The sequence below is a fragment of the Fusarium tjaetaba genome (genome assembly GCF_013396195.1).
Source record: "Fusarium tjaetaba strain NRRL 66243 chromosome Unknown NRRL66243_c0000390, whole genome shotgun sequence".
Lineage (NCBI taxonomy): Eukaryota > Fungi > Ascomycota > Sordariomycetes > Hypocreales > Nectriaceae > Fusarium > Fusarium tjaetaba.
The window spans coordinates 61,968-81,845 of record NW_023501586.1 but is presented as its reverse complement, the minus strand read 5'-3'; the positions used below and the strand labels follow the sequence as shown (position 1 = coordinate 81,845).

Genomic DNA, 19,878 nt, shown 5'->3' with positions numbered 1-19,878 from the left:
CTCAAATTCTCAACAACCCTCTCCCTCATGGCACTTCTGACGAAAAGTTAAGGTGATAATGCAAGCAAGCCAATAGGACCGATGAATCTATGCCAAACTTTCATAACCCTTCCATCACTTGGACTAGAGGCGTAGGTTTTCATGCCTCTCGAATCTCTTATACCTAGTTAGTTATGTGCAATGTCTCAAAATATCCAGCCAGATTTAGACTCCGTTTATCGCCTTAACTAGCGTGCCCTCGCCCGCGGGGACGGGATTGACGTAGTGCTCTTTGTGGGCGAATGGATGGAGAAATTAGGTATGCGGCGGCGTCTTTTCTTAGCTGGAGGTCAAGCCGGGTTAACCAACCAACTCGAGACTGGATGTTTGTTTGGCTTGGGCTTGGGCTGTGCCTAGAAAGAAGAAGAAGAAAAAAACCGTGGGAGCGACGGTGTCCAACACATTCTTGGCAGTGATTGACACTGTATAGACTCCCTGAAAAGCTGTCACTGCCAGAACCCCTAACTGCTCTGTCGATGCCCAGTTACAGCTGACTCACTGCCCTGAAGTGCATTACCCACCATTGCTTGATTGCTTGCGAGCACAGTGCCCAAATCTTAAATAGTCTTGCCGGAGAAAGCCCTGTTCCCTCGCCCCTTCCCGTCAGTCCTTATCATATCCTGCTGCCCAAATTTTTTTGCCGGCTTTTTCTGAATCCTCACCAACTCAACCTTCTTGGTCCGGTGGAAAATATTCTAACCCGACCCATTTCCATTTGCTTCTGCTTTGGAACAACGTCCTGTGTGTGCTAAGACCATCACAGCGACCCTCTCCCCTCCGTTTCTTCTTCTGTCGCTGCCGCGCAGGATCGTACGTAGCTTGACCCGTCTTGTCTCTACGATCGCCTTCATTGGTACGACTGCACTCCTTGTTCGCTCTCCTGTGATCGATCGATTCGATTCGGCCTATCTCGACCTCTCGAGCCGCCCATCGGACTTACCGTCGTTTATTTCTGCGAGATCTCTCCGCCCGAGATCGCGGCGTTTCGTTTATTTTTTTTGTAAAAAAGGGAAACGACTTGTGCGTCTCGTCGTCGTCGATTCTTGTTGCCCCGCTGCAGCTTCGAATAATTCCACGTCCCTACCCGGCACCCGGCGCCATCTATCCCGCTTTCTCCCTCGACGCCCACAAAAAAAAAATATCCCAACACCACCGCAATCTCACATCGCGAACGGCACCGAACTCCCCATATGACGTCGCCTGCCAACCAGCAGAATCCCACCCAGGCGAACAACACCCCCGCGACTACGGCTTCTTCGTATGCCTCTGCTGCAGGTGCGCCTAAGAAGTCAGCCCAGGCCCCTATAGTCGCAACTGGATCCCACCCTCCCGCGGTGGTTGGAGTTTCGTCTTCTTCGCAGAATGCGAAAGACGCCTCATCGTCTCCTGTGAACGGCAAACCCGCCGTCACCCCCGCTGTCCCTGCTGTCACTCGCAGCAGCGCTAACCTCAACGGTCCCGATCATTCTCGCAAGAGTTCCGTCACCATGGCTGCCAACGGTCCGAACAGTTTTGTCGCCAACGGTGGTCCCGTCACTGCTGGCAAGCCTGGCATCCAGTTCGGTTACGACTCTCCCGCAATGACCAACAGCACACCTCAGACCTCCAGTGCTGCGCCCATTCCTATTCCTGGTGGTGGAAATGCCCGAGCTCCCTCTCCTATTCCCTCACCTTCACCTATTCCTCAGCCTTCAGCCAGTGGCGGTCGACCTCCTTCTGGTCTCCAACAGGCAGGAGGCAATACAATGACATTTGGCAGTCTCGGCAGCGATGGCGAAGTAGGTCCTTTCAGATTCGTCTGTCAAACAATTACCCTCGAACTCATCACTGACTTACTCTATAGCGCCACATGAGGCAGGGCTCTACTCCAACGAACCCCAATGCACAGCCTGGAGCTCACTTCCGACGTGAATCTGGCCACTCGGCTCAAGGTGACGGCGCTGGTCGAGGTAATTTCCAGCCACAGGCCGGTCGTGGCCGCGGATTCAATCACCATGGCGGCAACTACAGCTCGCAAATGGGATTCCCTCCCACCAACCAGTTCCGTAACGGTCCTGGTCAGGGTCGTGGCATGCCCCCAGCTTTCCAGCCTCAGGGTCGTAACCTTCAGTACCCGAACTCTCCTCAGCCTGCCCGAAGCCCGGCTCTCGTCCCCTCGCTTCCGGGTACACCTAACATGCAGCCTGCCACCATGCAGCCTGGCATGACGCCTCAATACCATTACCAACCTCCCATGCCTCAACAGCATCAACAAGTACAGTACCCCCTTTCCCAAGTTGATAAGCCTTTGTCGAAAAGCAGCAAAAAGAATAAGGGGAAGCGTGGCGACCTGGAAAAGTCGGTCCAGGTCAACCACCCACAAGAGTCGTCACGAGATCTGCATGGGAACGAGTTCAACCAACGTCGGCGTTTCAGTAAACGTTTGGATCAACCATGGCGAGAACCAGATACCAGCAGCTCGCGTGTAACGTCATTCAGCTATCCCAAAAAAACTTTCCAACCCCTGTCCTTGAATGAATCAACTCCGTCCCTCGACTTGTCACCAGGAAGTGGCTTCTTTGAATACATGCTAACTTTAAAAAACAAACAGAACTACGGTTATCCTCCCCCGCAGGTGGATGGTTTCGGACGCCCACTGTCGATGCAATACAATTATGCCAATATGCCGTATATTGTTCCTCCACAGGCTAACTCCCCTAGTTACGGACAGAACTACGTCACTCCCTACACACAGCATGGCCACAACATGTCACGAACACCCTCTCAGCCTGAGAGGCCACCGAGCGCCAGCCAGCCAAATGCTCCGGTCGTGGTATCATCTACTCCCCAGCCCCAGAACTCGTCATTGAAGCCCACCGCAAACAGCTTCGTCAAGGTGCCTAAGAAGAGCGCCGCTATCCAAATCAAGAACGCTGCCGGTGAAGTCATTGACACCTCGTCCTTCAAAACTCCATCATCTCCCGCTCCCAGCATCCAGCAATCCAAGACTCCTCCCGTGATTGCCTCGTCTACTCCCCCTCCAAAGCCATCAACCCCATCTCATGGCCGCACTGATAGTCATGCTGCCACCAAGACTGCTAAGCAGATTCAGGATGAGCTTAAGGAGAAAATCAAGCAAGCCACGCAGGCGCCGCCCAAGGAAGATAAGCCAAAGCCCGTTGAGCCTGCAGCCAAAACCGAAGACAAGCCTGCTGAGCAATCTGAGGCCAAGCTCACCGAGACCAAGGCCGAGCCTGCACCCTCTAATAAGGCTGAGCCTGAAAGCAAGCCCGAACCTGAGGCCAAGGCCCCTGAAGCCACTCCCAAGATTGAGGAGCCCAAGAAGGAGGCCGAGAAGCCTGCCGAGCCTGCCAAGAAGGAGGAAACTGAGGACGAAGAGATAGAGCGTATGATCCGCGAAATGGAGGAGGAGGATGCTCGCCGTGAGAAGGCGGAGGAAGAGCATCGTAAGAAGGTCGAGGCCCAGAAGGCCATTGCCAAGGAACAAGCCGAAAAGGACCGTGTCAAGAACGCTGCAGAGGAGGACCGCAAACTCCGAGAACAAGAGCGCGAGATGGAGCGTCTTGAGGAGGAGAAGGAGAAGCGACGCCAGCAGGACGGCTCATCTGCTCCTTCAGTCGCCGAACTTCTCTCCCAGGCTCGAAGCGGCAAGGACACTGAGCCTGCTAAGGTCGAGTCTGTTACCGACAAGCTTGCTAGCATGAAGATTGGAGGCGACAAGCCTGCCGACTCTGCTGCGCCCAAGCACGAGAAGCGAGGTGCGAAGCCTGCTGCTCTCAACCTGGCTCCTCTTAACACCAAGCCCGTTGAGCCCGCCCAACCTAGCGCCGCCCTGCAATCGCTCAAGTCTGCTCGTTTCCTGAAGGTCATCGAGCAAGATATTTACCCTGCTGGCATCAAGTCGCCCAATCCTGCTCTTAATGCAGCGGTCCAGAAGAAGGGCAAGACATTCAAGTATGATGCCAACTTCTTGTTGCAGTTCCAAAAGGTCTTTACTGAGCAGCCTTCTCTCGAATTCGGCCAGCAAGTCAAGTCTCTTATCGGGGATGACCGTTCCAGAACCAATACTCCTGGCGGCTCTGGCCGAGGCTCTCGTGGCCCCAGCTCAGGTATCGGCAGTGGATTTCCCATGGGTAGCTTTAACGCCCCTACCGCTTCCCGGCCTCTTCCCAGTAACAGTACCTCTGAACTCCGTTTCGCCCTTTCCAACCAGCAGCGACCTGGTATTGGTTCCATGGGCCGTGGTCCCAGCAATTTCCCTACAGGCGGCTCCTCCCGTGGCCCCTCTCAACTTCCCAACTCTCCCCGTGGGTCTCGTCGTCGTGGCGGCGGCAGCCAGCGTGGCGAAGGCGTCAGGGAAGCTCAGGCTGCTAAGACCATGCCTTTGACTGCTGGCCAGGAGCTTAAGCCCATTGCCCAGACCGCCAATGGTTGGAAGCCTACAAGTATTGGCAAGAATGCCAATCCAGCCGCCGCTACTCCCTCTGGCCATCTTGAGCCTGATATGGTTCAAAGAAAGGTCAAGGCGGCACTCAACAAGATGACACCCGAGAAGTTCGACAGAATTGCAGACCAGATCCTGCTCATTGCATCTCAGTCCAAGGATGAGTCCGACGGACGTACACTTCGACAAGTCATCCAGCTCACCTTTGAGAAGGCCACTGATGAGGCCCATTGGGCTTCTATGTATGCCAAGTTCTGCAAACGTATGCTCGAGACTATGAGCCCCGACGTCCGTGATGAGCGTATCAAAGACAAGAATGGCAACGTCGTCAGCGGTGGTAACTTGTTCCGCAAGTACCTTCTCAACAGATGTCAGGAGGAGTTTGAGCGCGGTTGGACCGTTAATTTGCCTGACAAGCCTGATGAAGAAGACGCTGCGGGCAAGAAGACTGCTGAGGCTGCTCTCCTGTCCGATGAGTACTATGCTGCTGCTGCTGCCAAGCGACGTGGTCTTGGTCTAGTCCAGTTCATTGGTGAACTCTACAAGCTCGGCATGCTTACAGAACGTATCATGCACGAGTGTGTGCACAAACTCGTCGACTATAAGGGAGTACCTGACGAGGCTGAAGTTGAGTCGCTTAGCAAGCTGCTCAGGACTATTGGTGGCAACCTCGACAGCACTGAGAAGGGTCGACCCATGATGGACGCTTACTTCCAGCGCATCCAGACCATGATGGATCTTCCCGAGCTTCCCAGCCGACTTAAGTTCATGCTCATGGACGTTATTGACCTGCGCAAGGCCGGATGGCACTCCAAGGAGACCAACAAGGGACCCAAGACCCTCGATGAAGTCCGAGCTGAGGCTGAGGCTGCCCAGGCTGCCAAAGCTCAGGAGGCTGCTCGCACTAACCAGCGAGGTGGTGGTCGCCCTCCTGTCGGACGAGGCGACGCTCGCAACTTCTCGGCTGGTTACGCACAACAAACCAGCAATCAGGTCGGAATGGACGACCTGCGTCGCCTGAAGGGCTCTGCCAACCGAACCTCAAGCGGCAACATCTCTCTTGGCCCTGCTTCCATGCTCTCTTCTCGTAGTAACAGCGGAAGACGCATGGGTCCCGGCGGCTACCTTGGTCCTCGCGGTGAGGATTCTGCTACTTCTTCACGAACTGGCACTCCTCCTACCCGCGAGAACACCTCTCACTCTAATGCATTCAGGTAAGTTTGACTGGTGCCATGTACATTCTGATCTGAGTTGCTGACATGTATCTAGCCTCCTTGCCAACATGGAGAATGACCACCCGGCTTCGCCCCCGTCTACTTCTGCCTCCCCCGCGATGTCTAAGGCTGTCCCTGACAGTGATAAGAAAGAGAGCGAGTAAAAGTATTCTTCTTCCTTCGGTGTCTTGCATTTCGGCAGAATAGACTAGGCGGTGCTGTGTTTTCTTGCATTTACAGGCCTTTTTTTATTATTTATTTATCAGACGTGTCACAAAAGTTGAGCACATTTTCTTTTTCCAGAACTCATGATACCTTGCCCATAGACAGACGGACACGATTCCTCTCAGCGTGAGAGGTGATCCCTACATCGGACTAGGGATTTCCTTCACCATTGTGCTCATTACCACCTACCTCAGCCCCTTTTCTGATCATGCTTCGAGTGTGTTTCAGTTCTTTAATGTTGTGGAGGATTTCCGGTTCAAGGGTTCGGGATGGCCCTATCGTTGTCGTTGGCCAGCATACTTCTGGCTGTTTTGTCTCCAGGAGAGGTCACGCACGAAAAAGGGGAGGTAATGATGGTAAAACAAAGCGTCACGATGATCACGTCGCAACCGTCATATACATACGTACGACTCGGGGTGGATGGCGGAGGTGGTGTTCAGGGCATTTGCGGTTGAATTTTATTTCGGACTCAACGAGGCAGAACGCGAAAGGGAATGAAACGAAATGGAATGGAATGGAATGATACGGAATGAAATGGTTTTCTCGGTGCATTCTTCCTCTCTGGCCTTTCGTTCGTTATACGTGGACAGTCTCTCGCCATGCTTTCGCCCCTTTGCTGGCTTTAGATGTTGCTACTTCACTTAACGCTGACGAATCACATCACGTCACGATGGGTTAGGAAAGGTTTCTCAAACAAGACCATGATTGATGATGACGACTCAGGCTCTCTTGACTTAGCCTCATGAGCATATGCATTGTTGTACCAAGAAGAAGGGCATGACCGCTTGCCAAAGGCTCTGTTACTTGGTGTGTGATGTATAGAGGCGCTCAGCCTGGTCGAGCTTTAATGAACGGGTCTTGATGATGCTTTGCTGTATATCATCTAATTTCGAAGAAGCATGGGCCATTCATTGGCAGCGACAATTTACATATATGTTCAAACTTGATGCCTCTTAATCGTGAATAGTAATCAAGTGAATGCTGGACACAGGGAAGAGGATGTCCTGAGAGAACGGCCGAGTATAGGGAAACTTCGGTAATTTTCAAATACTGTAACTTGGTACTAGAGCACGCAGCAGGCCTCGCTCTCAGCAAACCACTGAACACCACCAAAAACTCGCTTCGCTTGCTCTTGTGTATTCCAAAACCATTCATTACTTGCATATGAAGCTGTTGTCCCTGCTTTGCTAATCCCAAACATACCCAACCCGTGCAAATATTTAATCCTTAGAACGCCACTGGCCCAAATAACATACATGAACGTTTCACGGCATACCCATAAAGACCCTTCCACTTCCCCAACCAACTCAGGCCATTGGCTTGAAGCCCAGCTTGGTGAACAGAGTATCCATGGCTACCCATTGCCGGCCACACTTATCGAGATACTTGTCAACAACACCCTTCACATTTCCGAAGCGTACGCGGTTATGTTCAGCCAATGCAAGGATATTCTCCCGATCTTGCCTGGACATCTCAGTGCTCGTGGCCTTGGCCTTGGCCTTATCGACATCCCACAGGCTGGCAAAGTAGAGAAGCTGAGTATAGATAGCCTTTTCTGTATATTCGTAACGCATTCGACCAAGACAATCTCGGGCAAGTCCCTTAGGGCCAAGGCAGCGAGAACCATAAACACTCATCTGCCGTGTTCGATTGCCGCACTGGCTATCATCGCAGACCAGCCAGCCCTCGTAGTACCGACTTGTCTGAGCGCGAATGGCGTGCTCCATCTGGGCCACGACAGAGAGTGTCGAGATGGAACTACCACACGAGCCGCAGACGACACCGGATTGGGACACATGATCGGGGGACGTAGCCAGGCCCTCGAACACGGACGAGCTTTTGCACTTGCGGCAACGCAAAGAGAGGCGAGCACAATCACCGAAGCGGACCTCGTCTGGAATCTGAGAGTCCAAGGGGTGGATCTCAAGGTCGTTGCTTGAGCTGTTCTGCTGGGTTTGGAATGAGCTGTAGCGCTTGATATCAAGACCAAGGTGCTCTGCCAGTTGCGATGTTGATGTTCCGACAATATTTGCACAGAGACGCTCGACAGGGGGGAAGATCTGCTTGCCAATATACCACTCAACGTCAGGCAGTAGAGTAGGGTCTGCCTTGAGATCACCAGGAGTGTAGGCTCGTTTGGGAGCAGGCTCAGAGCTCTTGCTGTCACCCGTAATCACGTACGCGATAACATCTCCCTTGCGAACTGTCTTGCCTTTGGCCATTTCACGGAGAGCGACTTGGATCTGAGGCATGGAGTTGGAGTCGGGGTAGTCCTTAGGTGCTTTTCCAAGCTGTGTATGGATGATGTACTTCTGAACAGGAACAGTCTGCTCACGCATCTTGCCAGCAATGTCGCTCAAGTACTCATGGATTCGGGCGATTGAGACTTCGGTGTCGTCACCCGACAGAATCTCGTTAAGAAGGTGTTGGGAGATCTCCTTGGACAAAGCACAGTACTCTCGACGCTTCATGTCAAGACCCTTGACTTCCATCTTCTCGATGAACTTCCCATCCTTCTCTACAAGGTTGATGGCAGCATACTTCTTTTTCGCTTGAAGGAGAATACGTCGAAAGACGTTGTCAATATCGATCTCAAGCAGCTTGTACTGCTCGTTGACTGCTTTCTTGAAATCGTTGCCAACCTTGAACGCATCGGCAACATTGTCCACGTTGGCATTGATCATGACGGAATCAGTATCACCATAAATAACCTGCAGTGAGTTGCTCTCGGCCAGCTCCTTGGTGCTGCGGAGGATTTCTCGACCCTTGAAGGTTGTTAAAACAGCCAGAGGTCGAGCGTAGAAGCGCGACTTGGTATAACCCAAACATCCATACATGGAGTTGGCAGTGAGCTTGAGGGCAAGCTGCTTGATGTCCCATGTGGCCAGCTCCTCTGGGGTAGCCTTCTTGTCCTTCATGAGGCTCTTGACTTGTCGACGGCGACTGACGAGAGTAGCAATGAGCCTAGGTAGGATACCTTGATCCTGGTTGATTGGAACTTCGGGGACTTCATCTTCTTCAGTGTTCTGTGGGGTTGGTTAGTCTCGAGGTTCAAGCAGGAATACTCGGCAAACTTACGGTCGCTGGTCTATCGACAGTTGTAAAGCAGATGTTGAACTCCTGGATAATAGAGGGATAAAGGGAATTGAAGTCCATGACAAGCACAAACTTATCATATAGACCCTTCTCTGGCTCGAAAACCAAGCCACCCTTGTACTTGTCCTTCTTCTTTCCTTCGCCCGCCTCTTCTTCACGCTGTGCCTCTTCAGCACGCTGGCGACTGCGAAAAGTTTGCTTATCAGGGCAGATGTACTTGTTGCGATAGAACTCGTGTAGCAAAATGTACTCGTTCCGCTCTGCACGCGTGCCGGTCAGAGTTCGAGCCCAAGAGTTACCCGCCAGATTGGTGAGAACCTTGGTCAGTGGCAACATCTGAACACCTAGGCCCAGAGCTGCAATGTAGTGTGTATCGGCCTCCATATGGGTGATGTAGTCAAGAAGTCCCTGCTTCTCCCTGGCCCACGTCTTCAGGGCAACCTCATTGTCAAAATCGCGGCGCCGGTTATCTCCAGAGAGGTACAAACTGCACATCTCTGTCAGGCTCCATGACTGGCACTTGAACATGACCGACTTTCCAGCATCGTTGGCCAGATCACATAGCAGACGTCCTGACAAGATCTGGCGTTCGGCAAAAACGTTACCTCCAGTCTTGCCGATGGACGATGGCCACTGACTGCGACGGAGCCTGCCTAGCCTGGACCATCCGGGAATTTTCTTTTCATACAGACGATTGAGGAGCACGCTGTAGTCTACACCCTCCAATTGGTGTCCAAGAATCACATCTGGGTCTGCAACATCCAGCTGGGCCAAGAAGAAGGCGAGGATATCAGCTTCTTGCTTCTTCAGCACAATCAAGCCACGATTCCTTTTCTTCGCAAGCTGATCGAAGCCCATTGGGAACGCCTGGCCATGCGGCCGGATAACTGTAAAGGTTCGACAGGGCAGCTTTTCTGCCGGGGTTGTGTCACTGAGGGATACCTTCTCGTAGATTCTTGCACTGATAGCCAGAATCTCTTGCTTGTTATCCTTCTCATTAAAGGCAGTCCGTAGTGAGACACTCATAAGAGTCAAGGGAGGCGCATCGAGGTTATCAGACTCGCTAAGAACAGAAACCATGTTGGGGTGATCGGCCAAAACCTCAAGCTTGCAGTGGGAAGCATTCTTGAGCTTGTCAAAATCGGCATCCTCGATCTTAAGCCAGCATGGGCCCATGATATTCTTCCAGAGAACGAACTGTTCAAAAAGAGCAGTGTTGCTACCAAAGACGTGAGAATATGTCTCACCGGGTCTGTTGGGGTCGACTTCAGGCTCTGGGATACATGTTAGCCGCTTTGGGTGACCTACAGGAGGAATGTGGCCACTCACTGTTGTAGGGGTAGAGAAGTTTCATATACTGTGCTTCCTTGGGGACGTCACGGAGCTCAAAGGCATACTTCCTGGTGCATGCCTTGATCTTGTACATGCCAACATTCATCTTGGTCATCATGGTGTCAATCTCGTCATACACGTTCATCATCTCGACTTCTTCACCTGTCTCTTCGCCATCTTGCAAGCGGTGTTGACGTGGTAAGAAATACAGCTTTCTCAAGATGTTGTCGACTTTGACAAAGCAGCTGACGTATGATCGCGTCTTCTTGTTCAGAACTTTGCCAAAGAGACACAGATTGCCGTTGACCTCAGTGTAGTCTGTCCAGAAGAAGTTGAGACTGCCATCTTCCTCGATCGCATCCTTGTAGTCGATTTTGCCTATTGTCTTTGTTTCCGCAGGCGAGCTTGTGACGACGTTCAGCCTCTCTGTGAGGGCATTCCATGAAGCTGAGTCGACTTGAGCGCCGTTGGGTTTGACAGGAGAGGAGCTGGCAGGTGTGGGATATGACTCTGCTTTCTGAATTTGCTTGATCGGCCTTGAACTTGCTAGATTGACACTGGTTGTGGCGATGGCGCCAGCATGCGCAACCTCCATCATGTCTTCGTCGTCATTGTCTTCCTTTGGTTCCTGCTTAATCTGTGCCTTTCTCTGCGCTACCTTTGCGGCTGGAGAGGAGGGCGCAGGATCGCTCATGGGGACATCGGCAGTCTCGAGAATGTCATCGTCGGCGGAGGGAAAGAAGCCATCGTCATCTTCAGGGGCTGGAGGGAGAGGGGACGGTAACCGGGTATCGAGGGTCTTGGTCTTTTTGGGCACAGGCTCGGGAGCAGGTGAAAGGGCCCTAGCCTTGCGACGCCCGCCAGACCTTTCGACTCTCGAGGTATGGGGAGCAGGGGCAGGTATGTTGTTGTCGACCTCGCCGAGGAGGTTTGAAAGGAAGTCGTCGTCCTCCTTTGTCTTGACGACCTAGATAGAGAAATTCGAGTTAGTTGGGTCAACCCACGATGTCGTAAAGGGGTTCGTACCTTGGGTTTTGGCTGGGCCCTGTTGGCGCCCTTGAAGTATTCACTGATATCTTTGTCATTGGCCGCTCGCTTGGCTTGCTCCTCCTGACGATTCTTCTTCGCTACACGTCATGTGAGTATGTGGGCGGTCTTGAGCATGTCCTGGAGGAAGACTGACTAGTCTTACTGGGCCGGCCACGGACGGTGGCCTCTTCTTCGCTTTCTGAGCCATAGGCTTGTACTTGATCCCAGTCTTCGCGGCCATCATCTGCGTAGCCCTCGCCATTGTCGTCGACAACAAAGTCATCCTGATTTAATCGTTCCCGAACAACCTTCTTATATCCATCCTCGTCAACTTCGTCGTACAGATTGTCGACATCGGCAACTTTGTAAGTATCAAAGACTTTCTTGCCGGACTCTCGAAGAGCCTTGAGCTCAGCGAGCCGTGCTCTGTGAGACATGACGGGAGAAGAGTTTAGGCCGGTGGCATATCAGTGAGGCAATGGGGAGGAGAGCGAGTATATGCCTGGACGTCAATTCTTGATTATATGTTGCTCGTGATCGTATTGCAGGGAAATGAAGGTATCGAGAATGAAAACGGTGATGGGTTTGGGTGGAGGTGCTGCTTGGATTGGGTTGGTCCCCCGGTAACCAGCGCTAAGGTACTCCGTAAGTGCATGCTCATTTAGAAAAGTGGTCAGGGAGACGCGTCAAAGCGCGTTGTCCCTCCTGAGCCGCGTCTCGGCTCGTGTCGAGGGAGGGGCTATCTATTTAAGTGCCTGACGCGAGATCAGCCAATAGGCGCTACGGCATAGGCATCTTAGGTAATGCAGAATCTTCAAGTACCCCGCGCAGGGGGAGTACTTACTTGACGATGCATAAATTGTATCTTGCATACCTACGTAGGTATCTAGAGTATGAGGGATCAAGTGATTACTCTCCACGCGACTTTTCACTTTACGCGACCTGTTTCCTGTTAGTCCCGCCGAGACTCTTTTCAAGGATTTAACCAAAGGCAGCCGCTGCATGTTTACGACTGTATTTGATATAACGACCACTAAACAATATCCATTCCATTCGGGCATCGATTTGTTTATGCGTTTGCAGTCAGCCTTTATACACGAGTTGTTTCCTCAGTTGCCGCTCTTTCAATTGAAGTTGGTGGTAATTTAGGTGCTTGTGACTTAGTGCAGTGACCTCGAAGTAAATTAGATTAAGGTCAAATAAAAAACTCAAGTCCATATCATTCTTCTTCATTCAGCTAATCCCAAATCCATTGTGGCCGGCGTCCCGGTGCGGCCCCACTTACCCGGAACGGAGGATGACCCACATTGAACGGCATTTGATCAGATAATCAACCATAGCGACTCCCTGACCATGTATTGGTGATCTATAAGTTCAGCTTCTATGTTGATGAAATGCGGGTCGGAGCTGCATTCCAGGGCATCCCCTTTCCTGCGATTGGTTTTGTTACACTGCCTTTGGCAGTTAGTGATGCGATGATGATAATGGACTGGCCAGCAACTCACTCCTTCCTTGCGGATACTTTGTTGTAAGCTCTTCGCAAGAGCTACCCATGGCATTTGATTTCAAGCTCAGATAGAGGTGCCTTCCCAAAGTATCACAAACTCTCAACTTGTTCTTATACCTGAGCACCTTACCTAAGGCACTTACTCTGTATCAGTGGATGTTTTCCTACCTGCCTTGTAGCTACCTTAGCTATAGTACCTTGAGTACTAATCTACTAACCTACCTACCAAGGAAGCCTTTTTCATCACGCATCAGTCAAGATTGACCATCTTCGTCTTGTCACACCATCTATATCCGATCCCATCCATACCTTACGTTACTTACTTACATCATGCCCAACAGTATCTTTGGTGCCTGGCAGATGAAGCTCAAGAAAAAGATCCGACCTCAACCTCGGCCTCAGCCTCAGCCTCCAATTCCGCTTCCGTCCACTGAGCTTGCCAAGCCTCACATCAAGGTTAGCAGCTAGAGACTGCCACTGAATCGCCGCCGGGCTCGTCTGGATAGATCTGAAGAAACCAATTCTAGTGGGCCTAGCGAGGATACGTCAACGCGGCGCAGAAGTCAAAGATCAAATTCTCAGAATTCGTCGTATTCTCATCTTGCGCGTTGGCTGAAACCGAAACGACGGAAGACTGCTTCCTCTTCGACAAACTTCGAGAGATTTTCAGTATCTGAAGTCCCAGGACTGCCTCATCTCCTTAACACAGGTGGGTGGGCTAATAAGTACTCGCTTGCGGCGTACCTGACTATATTTTAGCGGAAGATCTCAGCAGCGCATTTCAATACTCCAGAGAGAGATGGGCTCGCGATGGGAGTTCCTCGAGTAACCATACACTATTTCCAATCAGGTCGCGCGTCGATATCGCTGAACTATCCAAGCCGTTCCAGCAGGACTCTGAATTTGCGCCCCCTTCAGCAGCCATCGACAAAAGCCCACCTCAGCTAGATCCGCTTCCTGACATGTCTAGCTGTAGCCTGGAAAGATCATCTACTTTACGAGCTTGCATAGAAGCGGCACCGGAGGATAAGAGTTTGGAAGACAAGTCGCTGCGCTCCACTACTAAGTGTGAACGCATCACAACTCATCCCAAGGCCTCGGCAGCACTTACACTACAACCTGTAGGGCGTAAGACACTATCCATCACAAGGCCCTTGCCCTCTTGCGATTTAGTTGCTCCTGCGACACTCGTCGGCTCCCTTGGCGGGTTTAACAAATCTGGAGGCCATAGCCACTGGCAAAGAGGTCAGATTTCGTCAAACTGGACTCAGGGTAATTCGGACAAACCACCATCGATGCAAGATCATCTCATGCAAGACCCTAGTCAGTGCTCGCCATCGCGGTGCACCTCGGCCACCACGTTTCAACCGCCCACAAATATACTTGAGAGTTCTTACTTAACTATCGAAGAAGGCGATCAACCATGAGCCACGGATTCATCAACGTCGATTACGCAATCGCAGCTCTCAGATCGATCATCCAGCCAAGGCAGCAGGTCAATGTATCCTATAGTGGCCTCGGATCTCTATCTTGATTCGTTGTCTCGATTCGAACTCAAGTGAAGTTGCTGGGCTTGATTGCCCCCAGGGTATTTTATTGTTTAAGATGACCTAAGAAGTAGTTATAAAGCTGGCTATAGAATAGAAGGTATTCAACTAGCAGCAGAGACTGACTACCTTTGTTACCTATTCTTAATCGAGACTAAAATAGAGCAGAATGGCAGAGTAACCCTCCATGTTCAGGCTTGTGATGGCTAGATATGACAAAAATTCAACAGGACCAAGGTTTCAATTGTGTAAGTGATGTATTGTACATGCAGAGAAATGCCATCGCCCAACAAAACGCCGCCATATGCTGTATCAGTACACATTCGCAATCCTTTTTTGCGTCTAAATCATACATACATCAGTTTAGTTTTACACGAGCCTTTCCCATTGGAAGCTCTTATTCATAGACCCAAGCACAACTCGATACTCCAATATGCAGGAGCCTTAACCTCGCGGGTTACCAAAGCGGCGGTCGGCCTTCCTGTCGTCACGAGTCGCGTCCCAGCTAGGACGAGGGCCCCGATAGCCAACGTAATCGGGCTGCCTCACTGGCCTCGTGCCGTCTTTCCATTGGCGTAGGTCCTTTTCTGGTATTCGCGTTCTGGGTGGCGGCTGGCTGTCTGTAAGGTATGTTTTGTACGAGAAGGGGGCACGCCTTGGAGGCTCGGATTCGGACCTTGAGCTTTCCTCGCGTTGATAGCCATTACCTGGGCCATTATCACGATGCGACTGCCTTCGGCCTGTCTGCTTTGGGGGTCGGGGTTTTCCTGCTTGAGTGGTGTCCCAAAAATTGGCCGTATTCATGGCCTCATTCTGTGTAGACATATCTTCCTCGGCTGTGCCACGACCCTTCGTCTTGCGCAAGTTGGGTTCTATTTCCTCCCGGTTGGCATAAAAGGCCTGAATCTCACGATTGATGCGCCCCCCGATAGGGCGTATTCTCTTGAGGTCTTTCTCAGGGAGCATTTCCTGCTGAATGACCTTGTTGAATGATCCATACATGATGCGTGCGAGAGCAATTACTTCGCGTTGATCATTGTAAAGAACCTTCTTTTGTTCCTTGGTCTCAGCTTTAACCTTTTTGAAGTAGTAATCGTGTAGTTTGCGGTAGGGCACCCACAGACGATCAAGCGCGTCGGTGATCTGGACGCCATAGGCACGTTTGGCACCAGCCACGTCCCCTTCCTTAGCACGAGCACGCAAGTGATAGTGCGTAGACTGAGAAACGTTGAGGTAGAGGCGCATGAGATGAGCGTCGGGCATTTCTAGGTGATTCATCATGCTGTCGAGCGCGCGGTTGGCATTCTTGATGACATTTGGGTTGATGTTATCACGAACACACGTTTCAAAGGCTATGCGATAGAAGTTTGGCCCAGTGATACTCGCCGGTATTATGTCCAGAATCTCAGTAGCATGACCGCTTGCTTTGGCTTGCTTAAGAATGCTAAAGAGGCGCAACCAGCAATCCCGGTCAGGCTCGAGATTGTATTCGCGAAGAATGAAATTCCAGTATTTGATGCCCAGGCTGTTGAGCTTCGTCTGCAACACAACCTTCAATATAAGAGACAAGGTGTTGTTACCAGGACTGACAAAGACGCCATTTTTATCCTTCTTGACCACTTGGCCGGTGTGAGGATTTGTCTTGCGTGCTTCCTCAGCTGACATTTCCTTGACTTTGGACAAGTTGGGTATGTTCATTGTCTGCTCAATGAGATCGAGAACCTCCTTTTTCTCAGTGATGTCACTCGAGATGATCATCATACGACCCATTGCGCAGACGAGCTCCTCGTCAATGGTCAGACGTCCTTGCCTCCATTTACTCATAACTTCTGACCAGATGGCTTTGGCGCGCTGAGTACCTTTTTTGAGATTGAACTCCTTCTGTTCAGGCGTCAGTTTTTCCAAGCCATCAAGCGTGTTGAATCGTATGGCATTGAGAACGGTAGTATAGGTGTAGGAAGTTGGAGCTCGAGTTGACTCATTAAGAGTATCGACGATGGAGAACATGGAGTCCAGGTCGCCCGCTCGGTTGCACACACTAAGCACAGCATTCAGATGAGTACTATTTGGTTCTAGGCGAGAGTCCTTGAAAAGGGCGTTATAGTGCTTCACAGCCTCGAAGACGGCGGTTTTAGGGTGGTTCGACTTGGCGAGACCACGGAACAGGGTTGTGTAGGTTTGCGCGTTAGGAAACTGTGCGCGCTTTTTCATCTTCAGATGATGTTAGTATCACAGGTGAGACAAGAACATGCATGAGGGCTGTATCTCAAGCCTACCTCGTTGAATAGCTTGATCGCTGCCTTGACTTGTTGCTGGTTGAGCAGATATTCCAATAGAAAATTCCATGACACGACCAATTGCATATCTTTACTGCCCTTTTGAACCAAAAGATGGGCTTGATCGAATTTCTTTGCTTCAAGTGCTTTTTTGACATATTCTGCAACTTTCCAAGGGTCATTGTTCAGATATTGTAACTCCTTGTTGACTGCCCGTTCCATTCTAAGGTTTTCTTTCTTCTTCCATATTGCGTCGTCAGCTGGGGCATCGAGGCTCTTTGGGGCATCTTTCGTGATAGCATCAGCTATAGAGTTTGCGTTTGCGTCTTGAGCCGTAGTCGTCTCCTGGGTAGTCGGTGTCGTCGTCGAGTTGAATATGCGCTGTGAGTGCCGAAACGAACGGGTTTGAAAAGCAGAAGCAGGCCGAATCTCTAGTCTCTTGCGCGGTGCGAACTGCAGAGCTCTCCGAAGGCACGCGCCTCCGTGCAATAACCTATCAGCCATGGGAGAGTTGCTGCTTGGTTACAATTACCTAGCTTGATCACGAAATTCCAGACATAAGTTACCCAAAATTAGAGGCGACCACCTAGAAAAAAAAAGACTCTTATCTTATCAGCTGAGCGAGGGGCGTTGCATTAGATGCGCTTAACTTTGCCGCGCTTGAGGTACCTTACCTTAGGTATCCATGCCATAGAGCCACCCCCTACCCCTGCAGGTCACTAACAACTCTCCCATTTCTAATTGGAGACGCGCTTCGCGGTCGCAGTCCAGTCTAGCCAACGTTTCTTTTCTTAACCTTTGTAGGGAGGGACAAGACAAAACAAGCGAATTGTTTGATCCTTCAAATATCATCAGTCATCCCTTGTCCTTCCTTCTCAACTCATCCATTTCTGCCGTATATTGATTTCCTTGATACCGCCTCCATCATGGCCAAGGTTGCTACAGATTTCGAAAAGATCATTAACGAGGGTAAGCAACAATCAATCTTCCCAAGTCCCTCGTGTCCCTCTTCTAACATCCTCTCAGGGCGTGAGCGAAAGAAGAACGAGGCCCTCGCCGATCGCATCTTCTCAAAGAACCGTCGCCAAAGCGCACCCTCCAAGCTCAAGTCCGCTCCAAGTCAATCACTAGCAAGCCGTGTCGGCATTAAGAAGGTAGCTACAGCAAAAGACAGGGTGCGATCAGTTGAAGCCAACATGTACAGCAGCGAACTTCCACAATCGACACCCGCTCGACCCGGCCCGCACCTGGCAATGTCAACGGAGAATGGACACACGATCTGCATCACTCCGTCTCTGGCGACCTAAGCTCCCGCATCTCAGCCCCTAATGCTGCTCATAAGAGAGCCAACAACCGCCGTGCTGCTCGTCTCTCCGCTGCCGTGGATCGCATGGACACTTCTGGTAACGTGCCACAACAAGTCAACATCGTGAAAGGCAAGGGCGGCGCTGGCAATGGCAATGGCAATGGAAATGGCATGGGGATGACAATTCGGGGTCTCGCAGGCCCCTTCACTATCATGGCACAAAACTTTGCCCCTGGTACTACAGCCGCTGATATCGAGAGCGCTATGACACCTATCGGAGGCGAGATTCTGAGCTGTCGCATTGTCAAGTCAAACCCATTCCTCCTCTTCGAGCTAGCCTTTGCATCGCGCGAGGGTGGTGAGCGAGTAATCGAGACCTTCAACGATAAGACCGTGAGTCCATCGGGACCAATTTTCATTCAGAACTCTTGCTAAAACTTGTTACAGGCTGATGGTAGAATCATCAAGGTCTACCCTAAGCTCGGAGCTCCTTCAAGCAATACCATTTCGTCCAGCAATGCGCCAAGAAACGCTCCAAGTGGTCCCCGTGGCACCCGCGGAAACAAACCCAACCCCAACGACAACATTGTTGATGGCTCGATGGGTTTCCCTGACTTAATGGACACAGCCACCACAAACGGCTCATCAAGGAACAACCAGTTGTACAGCGATAAAATCGTGGGCGGCAACCGACGAGGCCGAGGTGGTCAAAGAGGTCGCGCCGGGCGATGATAAAATACCGCCTTTCTTGTTCTTCCTTGATTACATTTGACGATTACTTCGCGAACTTTTGGGGATGTGATTTCTAGATACAGACTGGGAGGTACTTGTCAGCATTGAAAAAGCCGCGCATTTTCACGGTGAACCACAACAATGGGAGCAGTGGGTGTACGAAATGTTGGGCTGGGCGTTCGGGGTTTCCACGTCCAAAGTGGGCTATTAAAGCTAATCATTTCATCTTATCTCTCTCTCTATATATTTCGGATACCCCTAAAAGGGGGAACCTGTTACGGCCATGTGGAAGCGGTTCAGTGTCCCAGCTCCCAGTCATTGTATCACTTGAGGATGGAGAACCATTCGCTTTCATCAAGGGTAATTCATGATTTTATGCCTCGATTCGTCCACCCAGAAATGACCCCTTTGAAGCCGCCCACACCCAAATAATACCAATACAACTACAAGATGGGAATTGTAACCCAAAACCTTACCCCATGATATACCAAGCGCGGTCCGTCCGCATCATACACCAACAAGTCAAGACAAGCATAACAATATCTACAGCCAGGCCCCACTAGGCATGAATAATATTCAGCCGAGATTTGGCAACTCTGTACCATATTGAATTCCTTACCAGTAACCCCGTCCCTCCAATTGCTATACTGACGACAGGAAAATTAACGAGAGAAAAAAAGAAAGCCGTCCCGAGAGTAACCTCATAACTTCCGCGGCCGTTTCTGAGGCGTGCCTCATCGTGTCGAGACAAAGAAATTCCGTAAACAAATACCACCCTTTCATCATGGGTCTGCGTAATTTGGCTCCGCCTATTCCTGTGATAAATGCTTGAGGCATTGTAATCGGGTCTGAATGTCACTGCTTCGAGCTCATTGAAATCTTGACGCTGAAAGTTCCCTTTCCCTGGCCATGGACTGGAGCCACACCTCCTCTTAACCAATGCCGACCAAGTCGAGTGGACAATTCCGAGCACGCACATATGGCATGGGGCGTCTCTTGCTTCGTTGGCGCTTGGATTTCGAAGGGGGAGGACGGACTTCTAGTGCATTAGAACCACCATGGAGTTTTGCTTCGTTACCAACCATGAATTCCGGCCTATTGGACGCTATGGCGCAGATACTTCGGCGGCAG

The 19,878-nt window shown here is 51.1% G+C and overlaps 5 protein-coding genes across 5 annotated transcripts; 3 read left to right on the top strand and 2 right to left on the bottom strand.

Moving 5' to 3' along the window:
- Positions 1-1,229: 1,229 nt before the first annotated feature.
- Positions 1,230-5,861, top strand: FTJAE_13168 (translation initiation factor 4G; the record flags this gene model as incomplete). The annotated part of the gene is made up of 3 exons (XM_037346283.1): positions 1,230-1,817; positions 1,883-5,697; positions 5,753-5,861. 3 exons carry the CDS (start codon positions 1,230-1,232, stop codon positions 5,859-5,861), a joined length of 4,512 nt encoding a protein of 1,503 aa, XP_037199824.1.
- Positions 5,862-7,229: 1,368 nt separating this feature from the next.
- On the bottom strand, positions 7,230-11,816 carry FTJAE_13167 (DNA polymerase alpha subunit A; the record flags this gene model as incomplete). Its single annotated transcript, XM_037346282.1, has 5 exons — positions 7,230-8,948; positions 9,001-10,292; positions 10,348-11,317; positions 11,377-11,477; positions 11,543-11,816. 5 exons carry the CDS (start codon positions 11,814-11,816, stop codon positions 7,230-7,232), a joined length of 4,356 nt encoding a protein of 1,451 aa, XP_037199823.1.
- A 1,400-nt stretch (positions 11,817-13,216) lies between these two features.
- Positions 13,217-14,313, top strand: FTJAE_13166 (uncharacterized protein; the record flags this gene model as incomplete). Its single annotated transcript, XM_037346281.1, has 3 exons — positions 13,217-13,342; positions 13,423-13,555; positions 13,646-14,313. The coding sequence occupies 3 exons, from the start codon at positions 13,217-13,219 to the stop codon at positions 14,311-14,313; spliced, it is 927 nt and encodes a 308-aa protein (XP_037199822.1).
- A 564-nt stretch (positions 14,314-14,877) lies between these two features.
- Positions 14,878-17,213, bottom strand: FTJAE_13165 (Pentatricopeptide repeat-containing protein; the record flags this gene model as incomplete). The annotated part of the gene is made up of 2 exons (XM_037346280.1): positions 14,878-16,644; positions 16,710-17,213. 2 exons carry the CDS (start codon positions 17,211-17,213, stop codon positions 14,878-14,880), a joined length of 2,271 nt encoding a protein of 756 aa, XP_037199821.1.
- A 422-nt stretch (positions 17,214-17,635) lies between these two features.
- On the top strand, positions 17,636-18,747 carry FTJAE_13164 (uncharacterized protein; the record flags this gene model as incomplete). Its single annotated transcript, XM_037346279.1, has 4 exons — positions 17,636-17,678; positions 17,736-17,863; positions 17,914-18,408; positions 18,463-18,747. 4 exons carry the CDS (start codon positions 17,636-17,638, stop codon positions 18,745-18,747), a joined length of 951 nt encoding a protein of 316 aa, XP_037199820.1.
- Positions 18,748-19,878: the final 1,131 nt, after the last annotated feature.